Below are 19,459 nucleotides of genomic sequence, written 5' to 3' on the forward strand. Positions count from 1 at the left end.
GTTCTGCATATATATATATCCTATTATACTTGCTGTTGATCCCTGCGCTGCTATAGCCCAGCTGTATAGCCACCTGTTACAGGTTGAGGTACGCATGCATTCTCGTCCGCAGCCGCCGTTTTAGTCCAAGACATACACATACAGAAAACTGACTACCTCTTTGTCTGATAGTCATACCTCTAATATTAGCACAAAAACATCCCCGGTCTGCTACACGATAGAGAGAAAGAAATCAACATGAAAGGTGCGCCAGCTTCCCCGCGACAAGCTACCTGGTCTAATCCGGGTCCCAGCGGTCATCCAACGAGTCAAGTCCGCATCCGTGACGGTCGATAATCAACTGGTATCTTCCATTGGGCGGGGTCTTTTGGTCCTGGCGGGAGTCGGGAAAGGCGATGACGAGAAGGAGGCAGACAGTTTGATCTCGAGGATCATCAGATGTCGGTTATGGCCGGACGATAACGGGAAGCAGGTGTGTGCGAGGTTCATATTACCAGACTAGGATAACTGGGACTGACGATGTGTTGGAACAGTGGAAGAAAAATGTCCAGGACATTGAAGGCGAAATCCTCTGCGGTATGGCTCGTCCCTGCTTCGGTAGTGATGGCATGAAGACCTGACCAATCAGTCTCGCAATTCACCCTCTATGCGCAATTAAACAAAGGCAAACAGCCCGATTTCCACGAAGCCGCCGATGTCGAAACCGCGCGCAGACTCTATGACTACTTCTATCAACGGCTACGCGAAGCATACAAGCCGGAACGGGTCAAAAACGGTGTCTTCCAGGCGATGATGGATGTCGAACTGAAGAACGATGGACCGGTGGGTTTAGATTACCGCAGTGATGAAGAAGCGGTATAGCTTACTTTCTTTCTGCGTTGCCAATCTTGTTGGATGAGTATAGAGGGGCTGACTTTGGCATGGGTACATGATACGCAGGTCACGATCGAGGTTAATACGAAACTCCCGAAGAAAGAAAAGACACCGGAAGGGGATAAGCAGACCGGAAAGAAACCAGAGAAGCCAGAGAAGTCGGGAAATGCAGAAAATACAGGGAAAGCCGAGGGCGACAGCGATAAGGGTGGACAGACCGAGGGCCAGAAGAGCTATGAATTCAAGCTCCCCGCGACGCTGCTGGAATAACACCACAGCAGTAGTATAGAGCATAGTAAAATTGATGTATACTGTAGATATGACTGTAATGATCCAGCTATAAAGAATTCAGCAGTTGGGGTAGAACATTCAGTGCAGTGCATGGAAGCTTCCTGAAGGCCAGCCCAGCCTTTGTATGGGTTTTCTCCCCACCAATTCTCTTCTTCCTTCTTTCTATCTCTACTCACACTTCCACTCCCATCGACTTTTACTTCTTATTCTCTGTGATTCAATCATTCGGTTCTTTCATTTTCATTATTCAGCACCTCTCTTCTAGCAACCATGGTCGAGTCGCGTACGTTCCTTCGTCCCCTCCAAACTGCGGGGTGCTCCGGATTGAAGCAAATAGGAGAAAAATCAACTAACAGCGCGCGCTTCAGATCGTCCTCGCGTTTATTTCGATATCAAGATTGGCAAGCAGCCCATGGGCCGCATTGCTCTTGAATTGGTGAGTTTCCTCTATGTGCTTAGCTCTAGTTGTGGTAGCTAGCTAACTTCTGTCACGCAGTTCAACGATGGTACCAAGCGTCCCAATCCTATACCTCTCTAATAGAATATGCAACTGACGAGTCAGTCGTCCCTAAAACTGCTGAGAATTTCCGTGCTCTTTGCACTGGTGAGAAGGGCGTGGGCCAGCAGGGCAAGCCATTGAGCTTCAAGGGTACGTCGCATGGATAATTCCTCCCAATTCGAGACACCTCTGATTCCGTCCAGGTTCAATCTTCCACCGTGTCATCAAGCAGTTCATGATCCAGGGTGGTGACTTTACTGCCTTCAACGGAACCGGCGGCGAGTCGATCTACGGCGAGAAATTCCCCGACGAGAACTTCGATCTCCAGCATGACCGTCCCTTCCTCCTCTCCATGGCCAACTCGGGCCCCGGTACGAACGGCAGCCAGTTCTTCATCACCACCGTTCCCACTCCCCACCTCGACGGCAAGCACGTGGTCTTTGGCGAGGTGGTCAACGGAAAGAGCGTCGTCCGCAAGATTGAAAACATGAACACCCAGGCCGACAAGCCTATCACGGACGTGACGATTGTCGACTGTGGTGAGCTCACCGGCCAGGCCTACGACGACGCAGCCAAGCAGGTCCCCGATGCCACCGGCGACCCATACGAGGACTTCCCCGACGACCACCAGGGCGAGGAACTTAGCGCGCCAGTGTGCTACAAGATCGCCTCGGAGCTCAAGAACTTCGGTAACACCGCATTCAAGGGCGGCGACCACCTGCTTGGTCTCGAAAAGTACCAGAAGGGTCTGCGCTATCTGAATGAGTTCCCCGAGGCGGACGAGAACGACCCCAAGGAGCTCGAGGGCCAGCTCAAGGCGCTCCGCTTCACCCTCCACTCCAACTCCGCCCTCCTCGCCAACAAGATCGGTCAGTTCCGGAACGGCAAGAGCTGGGCTACGTATGCTCTTGAGGTTGCTGGTCCCGCTGGTGCCAAGGACGCGGACAAGGCCAAGGCTCTCTACCGCCGTGCTGTCGCCTCTTCGGGCCTGAAGGAGGAAGAGGATGCGCTCAAGGACCTTCAGGAGGCTTCCAAGTTGGCTCCTTCGGATGCTGCTATCATTAACGAGGTAGCCAAGGTCAACAAGGCGATCAAGGACCGGGCGGCTAAGGAGAAGGCTGCTGCTAAGAAGTTCTTCTCGTGAGGTGGAGTTGTGTTAACGCGTATGATTCATGATATCCATGATCTAATTTCCAGAAGACAAACGAAACGATCAGTCACTTGGGGAGGAAAGAATCTATTTCTACAGCAGGTGCCTCGACCATTTGTTCTTTTAGCATTTGGTAGCATAGCAGGCGTAATTCATTCTCATTCTTCATCCTTTTACCATACCATATTTTAACCACAGATATGTAACACAATATAGCAAAAGTAACAAACTACCTCATCTCCGCCAAAAACGCCTCATATCTCCCCTTACACCTCCTTCTCCAACTCTTCCCCCAAACAATCATCGGCGCCCCCATAAGCATCGACAAAACCACCCAAATCCCATAAAACGTGAACGTCCACCCATAACTCGTCGCATCGATGAAATTCTGCACAGAGAACGATATCGCAAAATTGATAACGGACGAGCAGATCGCAAGCACAATTACCAATTCACCAGATATCTACTCACCACCCACTGTCAGAAACACATTTCACCATGACAAGTTGAAAGTGAAGCGGGGCGCAAGGCAGGACACACCTGATCAAAACATTCCATCGCATATGCCGTCGCAATACTTGTCGCCGAAACCTGCTGCGCAATCATACAGCACAACCCCACAGCAATAGCCATCCAATGGCTTCCCGCCGTCGCGCCCCAGCCGTACGTGAAGTATCCGACGGCCGCGAGGAACAGTGAGAAGATGTATGCGTAGAGGCGCATCTCGGGCTCTTTGTAGCCTTTGTTGCGGCGGGTTAGGGTCAGGACTAGATAGTCTGAGAGGGAGCCGATGGCCATTCTGCATTCGCATTGACGGGTGGTTAGATAAAACAAACAAGCGTGGAGGGGGTATATGGAAGGAGGGGGAACGGGATACCCGATGAAGTTGCCAACGAGAGCTGCGAGGAATAAGAGGCCGGCTGAGCCGGCACTCCAGTTGTATGGTGGTTCTGTCATGATTTCTGAGATGGTGTTGAAGGAGACGATGCCGGCCGTGCAGCCGAAGGCGAACTGGATACCGGCGAGGACGATGTTCGGGAATAGGAAAAGGTAGAATGGACGGCGGAAGTACTGGAACCAGGTTGTTTGGTCGTCTTTGAAGTAGTGGATGGGTGCTAGTTTTTGGAGATATGTTCGTGGCGGCATGGAGATTTCGCCGGCGCTGTGGCTGGCCGTTATGGTCTGGCTAGGGTCTGGTTTTTCGTCTTTTTCATCCTTTGTCGGTGAAGGCTGGGCTGTTTTGTCATGTTTGGACGGTTCTGTGGAGGCTTCGTTTCGGAACCGATAGCGTGGAAAAATGGTGTCGTCGAAAGTGAAGATGAATAGGAGGATTAGGATGGCCTAGAAAGTTAGCACAGTCCTTAAAGCAGGTGGTATGGGACATACAGCAGCAATCGCAACAATAGGCTGGCTCCATCTCCATCCAATCCCATCCGAAATATATCCTCCCAGAATCAACCCCAATATAGACCCTAACTGCTGGAAGAAGATATAAACGGCTAGCATCCGACCACGCTCATGCGAGAAGAACATATCAAAGATCTACCAATCAGCACAACCCACTGCCCCAGTAGGAAAAAGGAAACCAACCGTCAACTGAATCAAAGCCTGATACGCCGCCGTCCCAATCCCCGTAACAACCATCATAAGATAATACTGCGCCGTCCCCTCAAAAAACCCTCCCCAAACACCACCAGCTAAAATAAACAGCAAGCTCAGAATATAAATAATCTTCCGTCCAAACTTCATAGCAGACGGAATCCAGATGATGTTCACAAAGCCTAGGAGGAGGTAGTTCAGTGCCGAGCCGCCGTTCATGTTGTTCAAGGTCACGCCTGTTTCTTCGGAGATGGTTGTCCAGGCTGCGCCCCAGTTGTTCTCGCCGAAGGACATTATGCAGGCGTAGGCCGAGATTAGGAAGAGGGACCAGTACTTTTTGTATTTGGGCCAGTTCTGTGGTGGTTTTTGGTGTTAGTGGACTGGATATATATGGTGTCAGGGTAGTGGTGTGGTGCGCACCAGCGGATCAGCCTGAGTGTGCGTAGGCTGAGGGACTAGGAGGATATCGCGTCCGGAACGGGCTGCATCGAGGCTTCCGGATGCTTTGTCTGTTAGTACAAGCATACAATCCGGGCAAGGAGAGGATGTATAGTGGCTTACCATCCACCAGGTACACAGTGCCTGGCACATCTGTCATAATATCATTTGAGGGAACCATAATGAGAACTCAAGTCCTTCCACAGACCTGGAGTATAAACGCGGAAAGCAGCCCCATTCTGAATACAAGAACAGGATATATATATGGACATCAACATCGGCATAACCCGAGCAAGATAGCAACCTCGGGTGATAAAGACACAATGAGGGGCTTGAGGCCATGTCTCGTCTCATCCAACCTCTCATTGTCATAGATATCAGCCGAGATGGAAGATAATCAGTGGCGGAGAAGAACGGTGGAGATGTAGTTTTGTATACCACGGGACGTATGATCAATGCGGAAACCAGACGAACAACAGAATGCTCTACTGTATGCCATAATTGATTGGATAAGATACGAACAGACAATCCTGGAAAGACTCTGATAATCGCAGCCGCAGTTCCGGATACTGCGGAGAAACGTTATCCTGACATTTCCCAAAATGGTAAATCTGAGCCTGTACAGAATGCGGAGAAAGGCAGGGGAAGGTCCAGCCGATGCGATCTGCGACTGGCCCTATCGGATAAAAATAAGTTCAATCGAACTATAGATATACATCGAAATTGTTCCTTTTGTTTCTGTATTTATAGCCGTATCTGGCGTCATCTGATAAAGCTCGTTGACTTCGTATCACTGAATTCCCGTCTCTATCGTACCAAGAAAACTACAACTCTGGCTCCAGGCTCTACAATATGACACCATCACTCAATCCTTCGTCATCAATTCTCATTGTCGGCGCAGGTACCTGGGGCTGCTCGACGGCTCTGCATCTCGCCCGTCGGGGATATACAAAGGTCACCGTGCTTGATCCTCATCAGGTGCCATCGCCCATTGCAGCCGGCAATGATATCAACAAGATCATGGAGCATCGTGAATTGAAAGGTCCATATCCCCAAAGAGCAGTTACATACAGGCAGCTAACGAAGATAGACCCCAATTCTGACTCCATAAGTCTCGCCTTCGCAACATGCACCAGAGCGGCATTGAACGGGTGGAAAACAGACCCAGTTTTTCAGCCCTACTTCCACGAGACGGGCGCGATTGTCTCCGGCCATACGCCAGAGTTGATCAAACACATCCAAGAAGATGAGATCGATCCGACCAAGTCCGGGAATTTGGTGAAGTTAGAGTCGGCCGAAGATTTCCGCAAGACCATGCCCCCGGGTATATTGACAGGAGGCTTCCCGGGATGGAAAGGCTGGTTGAATAAGACCGGTGCGGGATGGATCCATGCGCGGAAGGCCATGGTCTCTACTTATAGCGAAGCAAAGCGGCTGGGTGTCAGTTTCGTGACAGGTTCGCCGCAGGGAAATGTAATCTCGCTCGTCTACGAAAATGGTGACGTTATCGGAGCCGAAACCGAAGATGGAATCGTCCACCGTGCACAGCATACCATCCTCGCCGCCGGCGCAGGAAGTGACCGTCTTCTAGACTTCAAAAACCAACTACGCCCAACAGCATGGACACTCTGCCACATCCGCATGACCCCTGAAGAAGCGCAACGATACCGCAACCTCCCCGTCCTCTTCAATATCGCGAAGGGCTTCTTCATGGAACCCGACGAAGACAAGCACGAGCTTAAGATCTGCGACGAACATCCCGGATACTGTAACTTCGTGCCTGATCCGCAGCACTCCGGTGAAATACGCAGTATCCCATTTGCTAGACATCAGATTCCGCTTGAGGCGGAGGCGCGGGCTAGGGATTTCCTAAGCGATACCATGCCGCATCTGGCAAGAAGGCCGTTGGCATTTGCGAGGATTTGTTGGGATGCAGATACAGTGGATCGGGCTTTCTTGATTGATAGGCATCCGGATCATGCATCGCTGTTGCTGGCTGTTGGAGGGTCTGGGAATGGCGCTATGCAAATGCCTACAATTGGGGGGTTTATTGCAGATGCTTTGGAGGGGGTTCTGCAGAAGGAGTTGAAGCATGTTGTGCGGTGGCGGCCGGAAATAGCAGATCATCGGGACTGGAGATCTACTCAGAATCGGTATGGGGGGCCTTTCAAGGTTATGGACTTTCAAGAGGTGGGTGAAGATGAGTGGACAAAGATCGTTGACGCGAAAAGTCGACTGTAGTGCTATTATACTGCTACAGTAGTTATTGTCATAACATACCCCCTACAATAAGAGCCAACGGGACGAATAAACCCACTTCCTTCGAATTGAGTCCTTCACTCCACTGTCACGGCCTTCCCCGTAGTCCACACGACCATCAACGGCAGTATTGTCTTCCAAAAAGGAAGGAACGCATCGGCATGGAGGCACGCATCACCGATAATTCGTGTGGTGAGCTTTTGATTGGCATGGTATCGTAAACGTTACAGGACGCAAGGCCCAACCCGATTCCCACCTAGTAACGGTATCTCGTGGAGTAATCCTTGGGGCTGACGACCAGGCCCCGACCCTTCTTCGCGCCGCGGTAGATCGTTTCGATGATATCGATCAACTCCTGTTTGTCCTCTCTGAAGATGTATCAGCATGAGTCACAGCCAAACCACATAATAAAGAGTTAGGGGAACTCACAGTAACCAGTTCAGCTTGTTATTATTACCAGTTCCGAAATCACCTTGAAGATGTTAGCTGTAAATCAACGATAGCCAAGCGCTGAGACATACACATCATATGCTTATTCCTAAAGAAGAACTGCAGAGAGCACCTGTCAGCAACCAACCATACCTTTTGTGCAAACACCAAAGAAGAGCGGTACATACCATTATTGTCATCGGATCGTAAAGCTCGTACATAGAATTGAAATCCGGGACCTCATCAATATCACACAGGTAAACCACGGCAAAGTTCTTCACTTTCTCCGCGATTTTGGCGAGCACATCGTCCTGGCGCAGACAGTCCGGGTGGCCGTCCTTGCCAAAACGGATGATCACTAAACGGTCATCTTCGCTGAGAATGGACTGGTCGACATGCCAGGCCGAGTGTAGGTGAGGCAGAATCACGGAACCCATGTTGGAGTGTCTTTCTTTCTTGACAATGCGCGGGGTTGATTGAAGATGGTGGCGGTTGATTCGGAGAACATGAGCTTTGCACGTGATAAGTTGGTAGATGATCATATATTTTATAACTGCAAAATACACCAGCAGTGGCAAGGTGGCCGAGTGGTCTAAGGCGCACGGTTCAGGCTACTGAATCTCTCAAGCTCTCCTTCGGGTAAGCTTCCGTGTCTCGCAAGGGGCGTGGGTTCGAATCCCACCCTTGTCAATTCTCTCTTTCATTTTTTTTTTTAGAGTATTTTCTCTTCTCTTCTATTTTTGTCCTCAAAACCAGTCCAGTGAATCTCAAACAGTTTGCTGCATTGTTCGGTCCTTTGTTAGCCCAGGTCTGGTAACCAACCCCACATCAACTCCGCATAAGATGACAGCTGCACATGAAAACCTGCAGCTGTCGGAATCCGGGTTTGAAGATAACGCACTTTCTCCAATGCGGAGTACATACATAATAATGCTTCCTGAACATGGTCTGATAGGGCATCGGATCGTTTCTCCGCAGGCGGGGAATGCCCTGATAACCATGGAAAGCCGAGATAAGCCGATGCATTCCTCTATAAAGGGTCATTGCCAGTTGGATTCGACTCATAAAGCAATTTAAACAATAGCGAAGCGCATAATGGGCACCGGACAAATTCGCACTGCTCTCAAGATCGATCGTGGGAAGCCGGCGTGGGAGCAACCAGGTCTTCATGTACGTCAAGGGCTCTATGGGGGCTATGGGAGATACGTGCTAACTGGACTATAGAATAGATGGCATCCTGACGGTAATTTCCTATGACAACTATTCTTCAATGTTAACTGACCGAGGCATTGTATAGTCCCCTCCGTTAGCACGATTGCACAAAATGAAGTCGTAAAGATCGAATGCATCGACTGGACTGGAGGCCAGATCAAGAACGATGATTCTGCCGATGATATCAAGAACGTCGACCTGACACGAATCCACTACCTATCTGGACCCTTCGACATCGAATCTGCAGAGCCTGGAGACGTTCTAGTAGTCGAAATCCAAGATGTGCAGCCGCTGCAAGATGAGCCATGGGGTTTCGGAGGCATCTTCGATCGGAATAACGGGGGAGGATTTCTTGACGAGATATACCCGAAGCCGTACGTAGCCATGCGCAGCCAGCGGTCTCATTGCTGACAGTCCGTGATTCAGGGCCAAAGCAATTTGGGATTTTGAAGGGATCTTCTGCTCTTCTCGTCACATTCCCGGTGTGCGCTTCCCCGGCCTCATCCATCCAGGAATCCTGGGCTGTGCACCAACTGCAGAGATTCTAGCAGAATGGAACCGTCGCGAGGGTGAACTGATTGCAGCAAATGCCTCCGCTGATCGAGATGTCGCCAAGCCACCGGAGCCAAAAGGTGCGCATGCCGGTGCTGCACAAGAAAGCCTCATAGAAAAGATTGCACGAGAAGGAGCTCGCACGATTCCTGTACATCTTGATCCCTCCCCATTATACCTTTATCTGGGAGAAACTGACAGACCAGGGCCGTCCCGAAAATGGCGGCAACGCCGACATCAAAAACCTCTCCCGCGGCTCCAAAATCTACCTCCCCATCCACGTCCCCGGCGCCAAATTCTCCGTCGGCGATCTACACTTCTCCCAAGGCGACGGTGAGATATCCTTCTGTGGCGCGATTGAAATGGCCGGCGAGATCACCCTGAAATTCAGCGTCCTCAAAGACGGCATGGCCAAGATGGCCATGAAATCCCCCATCTACATACCAGGACCCGTCGAGCCTCATTTTGGGCCCGGCCGATATCTAACTTTCGAGGGATTCTCTGTCGACGACCAGGGGAAGCAGCATTATCTCGATACTACTGTTGCGTACCGGCAAACCTGCTTACGGGCGATTGAGTATCTGCGGAGGTATGGATATAATGATTATCAGTTATATTTGCTGCTTAGTTCTGCGCCGGTGCAGGGGCATATTGCTGGTATTGTTGATATTCCGAATGCGTGTACTACGATGGGAATACCGATGGATATTTTTGATTTTGATGTTCGGCCTGAGGCGGAGGTTGTTAAGAGGGATATGGGGAGTTGTGCGTTTGCTAGTAGTTCATTTCTTTGACTTGCTGTAATGGTCTTGGTGTTACTTATGTCAGTGAATAATGGTCTATATTTACACCTTTGTTGATTTGCATTCACTAGTAGGCCAATATTATCCATGGTTGATCAGTCACTATGCGGAAAATATTCTCTTTCCCTCATGAATTTCTACACCACCTGCCTACACAGCACCCAAGGACGATTCCAACATACACAGGTCAGACTAGTCCAACACACTTCCTTCAAGCTATTAAACTGATACTAAGCGATCTTGAAAACCTCAAAACCTCATCACGCTAGGCGTTTCCCACATCTTATTATACAGTCAGAAGACGGATATTCTGGACCGAACCGAGATTCCAGGGTCACACTGGCCCAACATTTCGTGAACCGAAAAGTGAGTATATCAGTGAGATTTGATGATGAGACATACAAACTGGTAGTCCAAGGCAGAACTTGCGTGGAACACAATATACCCACCAAATGCGATATTCGAAGTCACCAATTATGTTGCCAAAGGGTTGCCTATGAGCTCGGACGCGCAAGGAGAGAAAAACCAACTGTTATTTACAATCTTTCGCCCATCTTTCTTACAATTTATTACCAACCGTGCCAATATCAATCCACCCTAAGAGGTCGTTTTCCGATCCGAAAAGCTACGGCCATCGAAGAGAGAAGTTCCCGGTTAGTATCCTTTCATATGTCCTCATATTTTGACTTGTACTTAGTCCTATTTGACTTACTCCCGCAGTTGGATGTTTCCTGGAACAAATACCAACAAGATAACATCGTTTGTATCGATATCGTAATTTACAGCAGTGTTGACGATGTTCCCAAATTTGGACGTGAGCATCACCTGTAATAGTGAGGTGACATACGATAGAAAGAGCTACTTCGACGCGACGTGGCCTGCCCCGCTCCCGGGTAAGAACAATGTTAATTTTGCAGTTCTGAAGTCCAGAACCACAGAGGTTCTCCATCGGAGAGACTCCCTACCTGGCGTATGCACACCCGAAAACGAGAGGAAAAAACAGAGTGACCCCGACTCCTTCGCGTGTGCTATACTTTTGCAACCTATAGCGGATTACAAACGAGAGATGTTGGCCAACAGCTTGGGCTCCAAAACAGGTTGTCAGCAGCAGCTATTACTTTAGATCTTGGAATTACTTCTTTGGCTCCTGGCAAGAATTAACGGTTCACAGTGCCTGCGATTGGCACCCCCATGCTAACTATATCTGCTACAACAGCCTCCGGCAAGAATAACCAGCCTATGGTGCTTACCAATATTTTAGAAACCGGAATCATCCATGCAGTTCTAGCGATATCTTGAGCTTGCGTATTCATACTCCCTGTATCAAGGTCTTGCAGCAATTTGCCGTACGTGGAAGTGAAGTGCCCATTGGGAAATGCTCTTATGTTTCACAAGCATCAAGAAATATATGGCACCACAGATTGAACTTGGGAAAAAGCAGGGCAAATCGCAGACAAGGTGGATGAGTCCGAAATGTTTGGTGGCACAATGAATTACCCTGCCACCATCCCAAAGCCGTTACTGCCGAACATTATAGATTGGGCCTTGTATCGAAATACTGTGAGTATCCCATGAAGCTGTCCATGTATTCTCTCAGGTCGGCTAATAGGTCTTTAAATTGACGAGAAAAGACATGACGTTGTTCTTAGAGACGACAATTAGAGACCGGACGACGGGACTTTTACTATTATTACAGCATTCTAAGTGAAACCGTGCTTCCTGAAGCAATCGAGGATGGCAGACGCATTTTCACCACTGAATATCGAATTATGGACTCTAAAGGGAAGCCATTCCGCTTACTCGGAGATTCCCGGCTATTTGTTTGCGCTGTCGAAAGGAAGCGCCGAACTATGAACTGGACAATCTACAGGCACTGAGGGCTTATCTTCATTCGACTAGAAACGAAAGGTGTACCTTGTCGGACGAGAAGAACTCAACTGGGGGTTCTTGTGCCGGATATCAAAAATGTCTGGAATCAAAGTGAACTGGAAGGAATTTTCGAGCTTTATCCCGCAAGACAAACTGAGATAGCGAAAACTCATTTCTACTGCAAAGAATAGGCTATAACGACTTGCTATTCGCATATGAAGCAAAGACTGACCCTACAGTCAATTCCTAGCAACCTGAAATAACATCAACTGCCATTGATACACAATCATGACGGGAGCCGCGAAGCTCGCTTTCCGAAAGTACCATTCTAGCTCGGGATGGATACCACTACCTGCTATCAATCATTCAAACGGCACGACAGTGTGCCTATAATGTTTGGGAATAGATGATGACATCCCATCCTGCCCATGCGGGTAATGATAGCTAAAGAGGTACAACCCAAACGAGACGCGCTTCAAGAAGATCATCAAATCGCCCTCATCTACCGGCCATCGGTTTTGATTACCATCAAATGATACGCCGTTTCCTCCTTGGGTTCGTCTGGACACCGTCGTCGCTCATGTTGAGTGCGACCGAGCATAGAGGTGGCAATCGACAGATACTTACGTGTTGCGCAAGAACGCTGGATTCGCGTCCGAAAACATGGTGCCGCTTAGTCGGGTCGTGCAGGCACACTACATCGTGGCAGATTGCCACCATTATACAGTCCAAATACATACATTCGATTCTCGATATATTATACAGGGCCTCAACAAGCCCAGAGAGTTGAGCATAGCTGCACGATATTAGCCCAAAGCCCATGGGAAATAACCTGGTGACAGGCTCCTTTTGACTTAAATGCTGCAGCAAGGGGAAAACTGTGGTGCCAAAACTTTGCAAAACTGCTACAGAGTGTTCACGCTCACACCTAATGAACTAGTTGTGAATCGAAACGCTATCTAACAAAGCAGCGCTTGGTCCGCTCGCTCAGCATTTAGCGAGCGGGAAGAAATGACAACCTATTTCGAAGCATTTATCGCAGCAAGCCCTTACACCATCCAGCTATACAAGGAGATGGGAACATGTACTAGAAAGAAGGCAAACGTCCTACTCACAAGCCCCAACCTAAATCGAATGACATACAAAAGCTATTCTTCCTCGAGGCAAAGTGCTTCCCCGAAACAAACTGGCCCGCACTAGCCTGCAGATGAAACACAGCTATGAAGCTACCTTCTTGAGACTCGAGGGAGGTCCAAATCCACACAGACATTGTACAGAGCCGTCGCTGTTGAAAGCAACGGCCCATTGCAATGACACGGCTAGTATATTCGCACCTGAAATGCAGTGGAACTTACAGTGAGGTCATGAAGATAGCAAGATTACTGTATGATCCGCATGCACAGCGTTTAACCCGAACGAAGCAGGAAAACATAACGAGCATCTGGCTGCAGTATGGTCCCAGAACGCAATGGAAACCAAAATCCCAAAGTCATGTGTTTAAGCGACGGATCAGACGATTTGCAGAACTATTACAGAAGACATGATTTACCCGAACTGACTGTCTGTGCGAGTCCTCATCCCCATCCATTGTGGTGCATTCGGGACTCAGAGAGACCGTGGAGCATTGAGAAACAAACTCTTTATTTGTTGTGGTGCGTATGCTTCCAGGAGTCTTGTTATTTTTGTCAAATGGTCAAACCGCGGACAAGCGCATCAACGCAAAGATGAAATCTCCCGCATCCCATCGGGAGTCAACACATCGAAGACCACGTGAGTGCCAGTCGAGCATTCAATGATTTTCATGGTCTTCAAAGCTTACCAGTGAGACGGCAAATCTTCCCCGTGCATGAAATCGCAGCCAACACAGCCATAACTGTTTGTGGCTTGGTTGGCTATCTTCAGGCGGATATCTCAGAGTGGCCCATCGCGGTCTGCGACGCACAAAGCCGCTTTCTCCCATTCACCCTTTGCTTCAATAGCAAGTCCGCCTGCTACAATGGCCCAAAAAATCCCACTTCCTGACCTCATAGGCAGGCAACACCGATAGGATCCCTTACTGAGAGCAAATTAATCACCGTTTTATGCTCGCCAACAGAGGGCTAAACTACAATCGGATGAATCGCAGGCAATACCGAATTCCTGAGAGTATACCAGATATGGCTTACGCCAGCGAATCCCCGTCTATCCTACTTTCTGCTATTGAGCTCTGGTGGTTTAATTGGATAAAGTGGTGGGAGTTGTGAATGGGAGTTGTGAATTTGTCACAACACATGTCTGGAGCAGTCCGAGACATGGTGTATCTCGTTCCTGATATTGCTGCTACAGTCAATGACAGTGCAAGCATTATTCAACATCTCCCGTGGTCAGTAAGAACCGTCCCGAACACCAACACAGATCTCCTTGACATGCAGTAGCTGTTACACCGATGGCTTTTACCAGAGCGGCAATTTAGCTTGCCTAGCAATTACTGATAGGGTTTACCGTTAGTCATCTAGACTGACCTTGGACCAACCTTTCCGGACATAAACGGTTATTGTGTTACTTCTTCGCAAGCCCTTGCTGAATCATAGTGGCAGTAACTTAGCAGCAGCTCAGGCTCAAAAACAGACGTTATAAGCTACGTGACGATATTATTTGAGGCATGAACTTCGAATATGCCACAGACAGTATTTAACAGTATTTTGTATGTGTACTTTAAGCACCTTATTGTCTTCACTATGCATACAGCCGAGATGTATTTGTCTGAATGTTCACGCAAAACCGAATATATGCAAATGAATCAATTTGCCTCCTTCGTCCTCCCTCGAAGATGCTGGACTCAAGCCCATTTCATGTATGTAAACGCTATTCAGCACATCAAACAAGAATCTCAAGAGAACTTCTTTCCCGGGAACCCAGGAGACTCAGTCTCCTCCCCCTTATGATGAGACGGTAAATTGAGCCTATCAATGTTCTCCAACGATAGGTGCAGGAAGTCATGCTTGTTCTTCCACCGCACTTGCGTCTCAGCGAACTGCGGGCCCTCATCGGGAGTTGGCGGCGGGTCTGTGATCTTGGTGATGAGATAAGCGGTAGATGCTTCTGCGACACCGTACATGAGAACGCCGATGAAGGGAGTTTTGATGACGACGGTGAAGGCAAAAGCAAAGCCGAACAGCACGCCCTGACGGTCCTTGAACCAGCGGCGCTTTTGCTCAGGAGTGAAGGGGACGCGGCAGAAATAGGGTTCAAGCTGTGCTACTGTTAGCTGGAGTCTATTTTTGTAGCCTAGCTGAAACTTACAAGTTCGCGCATCAAGCTGCGCGATGCAAAGTAGGTATGCAGAAAAGTAACGATGAATCTCTTCGGAAGCACAAGTCCCGTACCAAAGATGACGGCCGCAGGAGTAGTCCCCACATTCTGCTTGAACGTGTAGAAACTAACAGCGGGCATGACGAATCGGCCGACGACCGGGAGAAGCGAGAGGAGATATACACCGAAAAGCATCGCAACCTTGCGGCCGTATCTCTGAACGAATAACATGACGGACTTTCCAATCGGTTTCGAGCTACTGGAACTTCCTTTGGTCGAGTACTGGGACAGGTTTGGATAGTACATGGCTCGAAGAGTGCTGGGGTCTTCGGCCTTGTGCTTCTGGACGTAGGTTTGATCAACCCATTTGAGAGATTCCATGAAACTGGTTTGTCAATATCTCAAGTTTGTGAATGGATAGGATGAAACGTACATCTCATCCAACGTCGGAGTAACGTATCGCATCAAAGTCATGAGCAAGAAGGGGACCTGGAGGACGGATTTGTTCAAATAATTGATGCCGTTCAGAATAGTATCATCCCAGGTCGCTTCCTGCATATCGACAAAAATAGATGCGATCCAGATAATGAATTTGAGGCCGATAATCTAGGAGTGGTTAGGCCAAGACTCTGGTACTATGGGCATGTGCATACCGGAATCTGAATGATGACATGGATAATCACACCCACGGCAACTGCAAGAGCTGCTTGCCGGAAATGATCATATTTGAAGAGTTCAGCATTTCGAAGTGCCCTGACGGCTGTCAGGAGTCAGCATACAAATCCAATATCGGATGATGATAGTTTAGGCCCCGCGGGTGCGCAGATCCGGGACTTTCCCGAAGCTTGAACGGAATCCAGCCAAGGTTTATGCCCAAAAAAGATTTCCCATTTCAATTGCTTAGTAGTATGCAGGCATATCCAACCTCATGGCAGTTTCCGGATAGTCCGAAGGGGATGATAATCGGGCACTCACTTCCCACAGCCGTCAGCTGAGCGCCACGGATAATGGCGTTGGGCTCAAAGTTGGCCATAATAATGTCTGCAGCAGACACAATTTCTCAATCAGATCTGTTTTTTTCTCCAGAAAGAAGTTGTCAACAGATTGTCAAAGGCAGATATAAATACCAAGCAAGGCAGCCGTATAAAAGCAGTACGTCATGGCATTGGCCCAGTAGCCGCCAACCGCGGAACGGAGCCGAGAATCACGCGGCTTAGCCGCCGAGCCATGGTTCTGCCTGAAGTGTGCCTGAATAATGCCTTAGGCGTATGCATTCCCCGCGAGACAAGGCCGACTCGGGAATTTGTATGGATTTCTCTCTTTGCACTGCCATTCATTCCTTTCTTAACAACCTCTTCTCTCCCTCACCCAATGTATTGATTTCTGATTTACGCTCTCTTTAACTGTAATTCTCTCATTTTGCTATATGTTCTTTACTGTTTACACTCTTTTATCCATGAACAATGTCTGATTTCTCGAATGCGCCTTCGGTCCGAATACAGCCTCCTCGCCGTTCTGCTACCCTTCCTTCTAAACTTAGCCTTCAAAAGCAACGCAGTTCCGACTCGCTGAGGCCCTCAGAAGACGACCTTTTCTTTCACCCATGCGCCAAGGTCGTTCATTTTGCTCCTAGAGCTCTAGCCCCAATCCCGTCCAGCACGGCTCCATCCGATTTCGACTACCCGGTTGATACTATTGAGACCCTACCATGGCGATCGCCCACTGAGAGGACGGTTGCGTTTGCGCCCTTGAGACTGCAGAATGTGCACGGCTTGACTGTGTTTTTGAAGTGTGGCGGTGTGGTGCATGCAATCCTCAAGAACTCTCAGTGTTGGTGTGTCGATGGCGAGTCTACGTTTGTTCTGCGTGTTCGACCGCTCACTTATTATCGCATCGAATTGCCTAGCTCGACAGAGAATAATGAGAACTACGTCATACAATTGAAAAATGTCTTGCCTAGAATCCTGCGTTACGAGATCACGCCCTGTCCCTTCCAAAGGGGGTTTACCGTCGAGATACCGGAAGAGTTCAAGATGAAGAAGCGCAGAAAGGCATGGCGTCCCAAGGGTCGAAGGGAGAGTGCGCCTGCCTCGTCGACTGCTTCTCAAGGGTCAAGCCCAAAGGGCGACGAGGATGGGTGCAAGGGCATCAGCGTCATGAAAAGGGGCAGTGCTTGTACGGTTTTGGAGACAATTCCAGACGAGAATCAGTTGCTCTCCCCTACAAGTGTCCCTGAAGGCTGGAATATACCTCGGCGCTCAATCACCGACACACAAAGCTTCCAAACCTTGCTGGCGAGGTTCGACAATACCAAAGCAGAATCGCAGGTCGATCCTGACACATCATATTCTTCAAGCGCCGATTCTTTTCATTCAATGGATGATTACATGCATCCTGAGTCTAGTGCACGTTCAACTTCTACTTCTCCATCGTCCGTCGACCACAACGAACTTGACCAGGATCAGCACTACGAACCTGGGAAATTCTTCAAGGATGTGGATTATTCTGACAATCGTCCTTCCACTAGCTACTCGGATGGAAGTTTGTCCCAAGCACCTGAGTCCCCTACAACTCGTCGGAAGCCGGAATCCACGCCATTAAAGATTCCAGCTACCTCGACTGAGAAACCAAGCGCCCTCTCACCAATTGAGGCGAATAAAGACAAAATGAGCAGGGAATTCCGACGTCGTGCCAAAGCATCAACAGAGAGAGAAATCTCTCCAATGCCTCCACCGTCCGCCTTGCGCCGGTCAAACTCATTTAGGAAGAACGATGCAAAGTCTATTGTCCAGAAGACCTGCACAGTCGTTCTGGTGCCATCTGTTCAGTTGCTGATCATTCTTATTCACATTGCGGCGCAGATTGTCATTGGTCCTGCCTTGATCTCCATGGGTGAAGCCCACCAGGGACTTGAATATCAAGCGCCTGACTCTGAAGACACGGTGGATGATTTTGATCTCCCCCTTCAGCGCTCGGACTCCCAAGATAAAAAGTATGATGTTTGGGCACTGGACTGATTGCATTCCACTGCACGATTTGTTTCTCGTCCTTCTCTTAATTCCTTTACTACCTTTTCAGCCTTCCCGCTTCTGCATATTTGATTATGCTTACCGCCCCTCTTTCTGTTACATGGCTGACCACTGATTTATCCAATTCCCTGTTCTCTACGAATTTGGGTCATGACTGGGTTAATGTTTCCTTACGTGTTATAATGATTTTACCCTAGCGTTTTAGTCTAGTCTAGGTAATATACCCTTCGGTTTCGGAATCTTCAACAATAGTAGGATGGCTTTGGCCTCAAGACAAGGTAGTTTTGGTATTTTATAAACAGAACAGGACAGCCACCATGAACGCCGGTAAATGCAATCCACTCAACATTCCATCGAGGTATCTCAACAATCCACCTCAAACCCCCGTCCTCAAACAGAACCCGTAGACACAAACCTGCCGAAATGTGCAGTATACCCCCAATCAAGCCTTAGCACCCTTCCCAGCACCCCCCTTCCCCTTCGCCTTCCCCCTCTTCCGATCCCTTTTCTTCAACCCCGTCATTCCTGCCTTACAAATCTCCGCATACCGTCCATAAAACCCCTCCAGCTCCTCCGGCGCCACAACAGTCGAGATCTTGACTTTGCTCGACTTCGCCTTGGACTTTTCGATCTTGTTCTTGGGATTCTTCGGATTGGGCGCGTTGGTGTTTCCGTCTGTTGCGCGGATTAGGATTGAAGGCCGCGAGACGGGGGAGGGGTCGTCGCCGTTGGTGGAGGTGGTGGTGTTGAGGAGTGGTTTTTGGGTGAGGTAGACGGAGCCACGGGTTTTCTGGGAGGTGGTGCTTAGGAGGGTTGTTAGGGAGGCGAAGAACTGGTCGTATTATTAGCATATGCATTACCAAGAGGCCCTTTGTCGCTTGTAGTTTACCTCCTCGTTACTGAGATGCGGCGCCATCTCCGTTGTTCCTGTGACGGATTTGGGGTTTGTGCGATTGGTGGTTATTGCGCAATCAATAGATAGGGGGTCGAATGCTCGTGGTAGTCGTAATCGCAATTATAAAAGTAACAATTCAACGGTAAAATAACCGCTTTGCTTTGCCTTCAATATCACCGAACCAACTGTCCACAATCAACTTCCACTTCCAGAAAGACAGACAGCAGCCCCTCTGCCGCCCAGCCCACCGCCTCCACTTCCGCTCCGCAT

The 19,459-nt window shown here is 49.1% G+C and overlaps 9 protein-coding genes and 1 non-coding gene across 10 annotated transcripts; 6 read left to right on the top strand and 4 right to left on the bottom strand.

Annotated features, from left to right (window-relative positions):
- Nucleotides 1–237: 237 nt before the first annotated feature.
- DTD1 (D-aminoacyl-tRNA deacylase) lies at nucleotides 238–1,143 on the top strand (the record flags this gene model as incomplete). The annotated part of the gene is made up of 5 exons (XM_043278669.1): nucleotides 238–244; nucleotides 294–472; nucleotides 534–576; nucleotides 629–855; nucleotides 940–1,143. The coding sequence occupies 5 exons, from the start codon at nucleotides 238–240 to the stop codon at nucleotides 1,141–1,143; spliced, it is 660 nt and encodes a 219-aa protein (XP_043136425.1).
- Nucleotides 1,144–1,434: 291 nt separating this feature from the next.
- CPR6 (peptidyl-prolyl cis-trans isomerase cpr6) lies at nucleotides 1,435–2,807 on the top strand (the record flags this gene model as incomplete). Its single annotated transcript, XM_043278670.1, has 5 exons — nucleotides 1,435–1,447; nucleotides 1,533–1,600; nucleotides 1,661–1,670; nucleotides 1,727–1,813; nucleotides 1,867–2,807. The coding sequence occupies 5 exons, from the start codon at nucleotides 1,435–1,437 to the stop codon at nucleotides 2,805–2,807; spliced, it is 1,119 nt and encodes a 372-aa protein (XP_043136426.1).
- A 235-nt stretch (nucleotides 2,808–3,042) lies between these two features.
- On the bottom strand, nucleotides 3,043–5,031 carry ACHE_40469A (putative MFS transporter; the record flags this gene model as incomplete). The annotated part of the gene is made up of 6 exons (XM_043278671.1): nucleotides 3,043–3,276; nucleotides 3,354–3,612; nucleotides 3,691–4,154; nucleotides 4,404–4,766; nucleotides 4,833–4,915; nucleotides 4,974–5,031. The coding sequence occupies 6 exons, from the start codon at nucleotides 5,029–5,031 to the stop codon at nucleotides 3,043–3,045; spliced, it is 1,461 nt and encodes a 486-aa protein (XP_043136427.1).
- Nucleotides 5,032–5,702: 671 nt separating this feature from the next.
- Nucleotides 5,703–7,091, top strand: ACHE_40470S (NAD(P)/FAD-dependent oxidoreductase; the record flags this gene model as incomplete). Its single annotated transcript, XM_043278672.1, has 2 exons — nucleotides 5,703–5,892; nucleotides 5,941–7,091. The coding sequence occupies 2 exons, from the start codon at nucleotides 5,703–5,705 to the stop codon at nucleotides 7,089–7,091; spliced, it is 1,341 nt and encodes a 446-aa protein (XP_043136428.1).
- A 274-nt stretch (nucleotides 7,092–7,365) lies between these two features.
- Nucleotides 7,366–7,975, bottom strand: DIB1 (DIM1 family thioredoxin-like protein; the record flags this gene model as incomplete). Its single annotated transcript, XM_043278673.1, has 4 exons — nucleotides 7,366–7,477; nucleotides 7,539–7,581; nucleotides 7,631–7,658; nucleotides 7,727–7,975. 4 exons carry the CDS (start codon nucleotides 7,973–7,975, stop codon nucleotides 7,366–7,368), a joined length of 432 nt encoding a protein of 143 aa, XP_043136429.1.
- Nucleotides 7,976–8,111: 136 nt separating this feature from the next.
- On the top strand, nucleotides 8,112–8,228 carry ACHE_t40008S. The gene has a single exon. It is a non-coding gene; the product is annotated as a tRNA-Leu (tRNA).
- Nucleotides 8,229–8,633: 405 nt separating this feature from the next.
- ACHE_40472S (acetamidase/formamidase family protein) lies at nucleotides 8,634–10,096 on the top strand (the record flags this gene model as incomplete). Its single annotated transcript, XM_043278674.1, has 5 exons — nucleotides 8,634–8,708; nucleotides 8,763–8,781; nucleotides 8,836–9,124; nucleotides 9,177–9,453; nucleotides 9,509–10,096. 5 exons carry the CDS (start codon nucleotides 8,634–8,636, stop codon nucleotides 10,094–10,096), a joined length of 1,248 nt encoding a protein of 415 aa, XP_043136430.1.
- A 4,747-nt stretch (nucleotides 10,097–14,843) lies between these two features.
- On the bottom strand, nucleotides 14,844–16,298 carry usgS (transmembrane protein UsgS; the record flags this gene model as incomplete). Its single annotated transcript, XM_043278676.1, has 5 exons — nucleotides 14,844–15,206; nucleotides 15,257–15,650; nucleotides 15,699–15,871; nucleotides 15,919–16,025; nucleotides 16,241–16,298. 5 exons carry the CDS (start codon nucleotides 16,296–16,298, stop codon nucleotides 14,844–14,846), a joined length of 1,095 nt encoding a protein of 364 aa, XP_043136431.1.
- A 430-nt stretch (nucleotides 16,299–16,728) lies between these two features.
- On the top strand, nucleotides 16,729–18,282 carry ACHE_40474S (uncharacterized protein; the record flags this gene model as incomplete). The annotated part of the gene is made up of 1 exon (XM_043278677.1): nucleotides 16,729–18,282. One exon carries the CDS (start codon nucleotides 16,729–16,731, stop codon nucleotides 18,280–18,282), a length of 1,554 nt encoding a protein of 517 aa, XP_043136432.1.
- Nucleotides 18,283–18,736: 454 nt separating this feature from the next.
- ACHE_40475A (signal recognition particle 14 kDa protein) lies at nucleotides 18,737–19,210 on the bottom strand (the record flags this gene model as incomplete). The annotated part of the gene is made up of 2 exons (XM_043278678.1): nucleotides 18,737–19,126; nucleotides 19,184–19,210. The coding sequence occupies 2 exons, from the start codon at nucleotides 19,208–19,210 to the stop codon at nucleotides 18,737–18,739; spliced, it is 417 nt and encodes a 138-aa protein (XP_043136433.1).
- Between the last annotated feature and the right edge of the window lie 249 nt (nucleotides 19,211–19,459).

The sequence above is a fragment of the Aspergillus chevalieri genome, chromosome 4 (assembly GCF_016861735.1).
Source record: "Aspergillus chevalieri M1 DNA, chromosome 4, nearly complete sequence".
In the NCBI taxonomy this organism is placed as follows: Eukaryota; Fungi; Ascomycota; class Eurotiomycetes; order Eurotiales; family Aspergillaceae; genus Aspergillus; species Aspergillus chevalieri.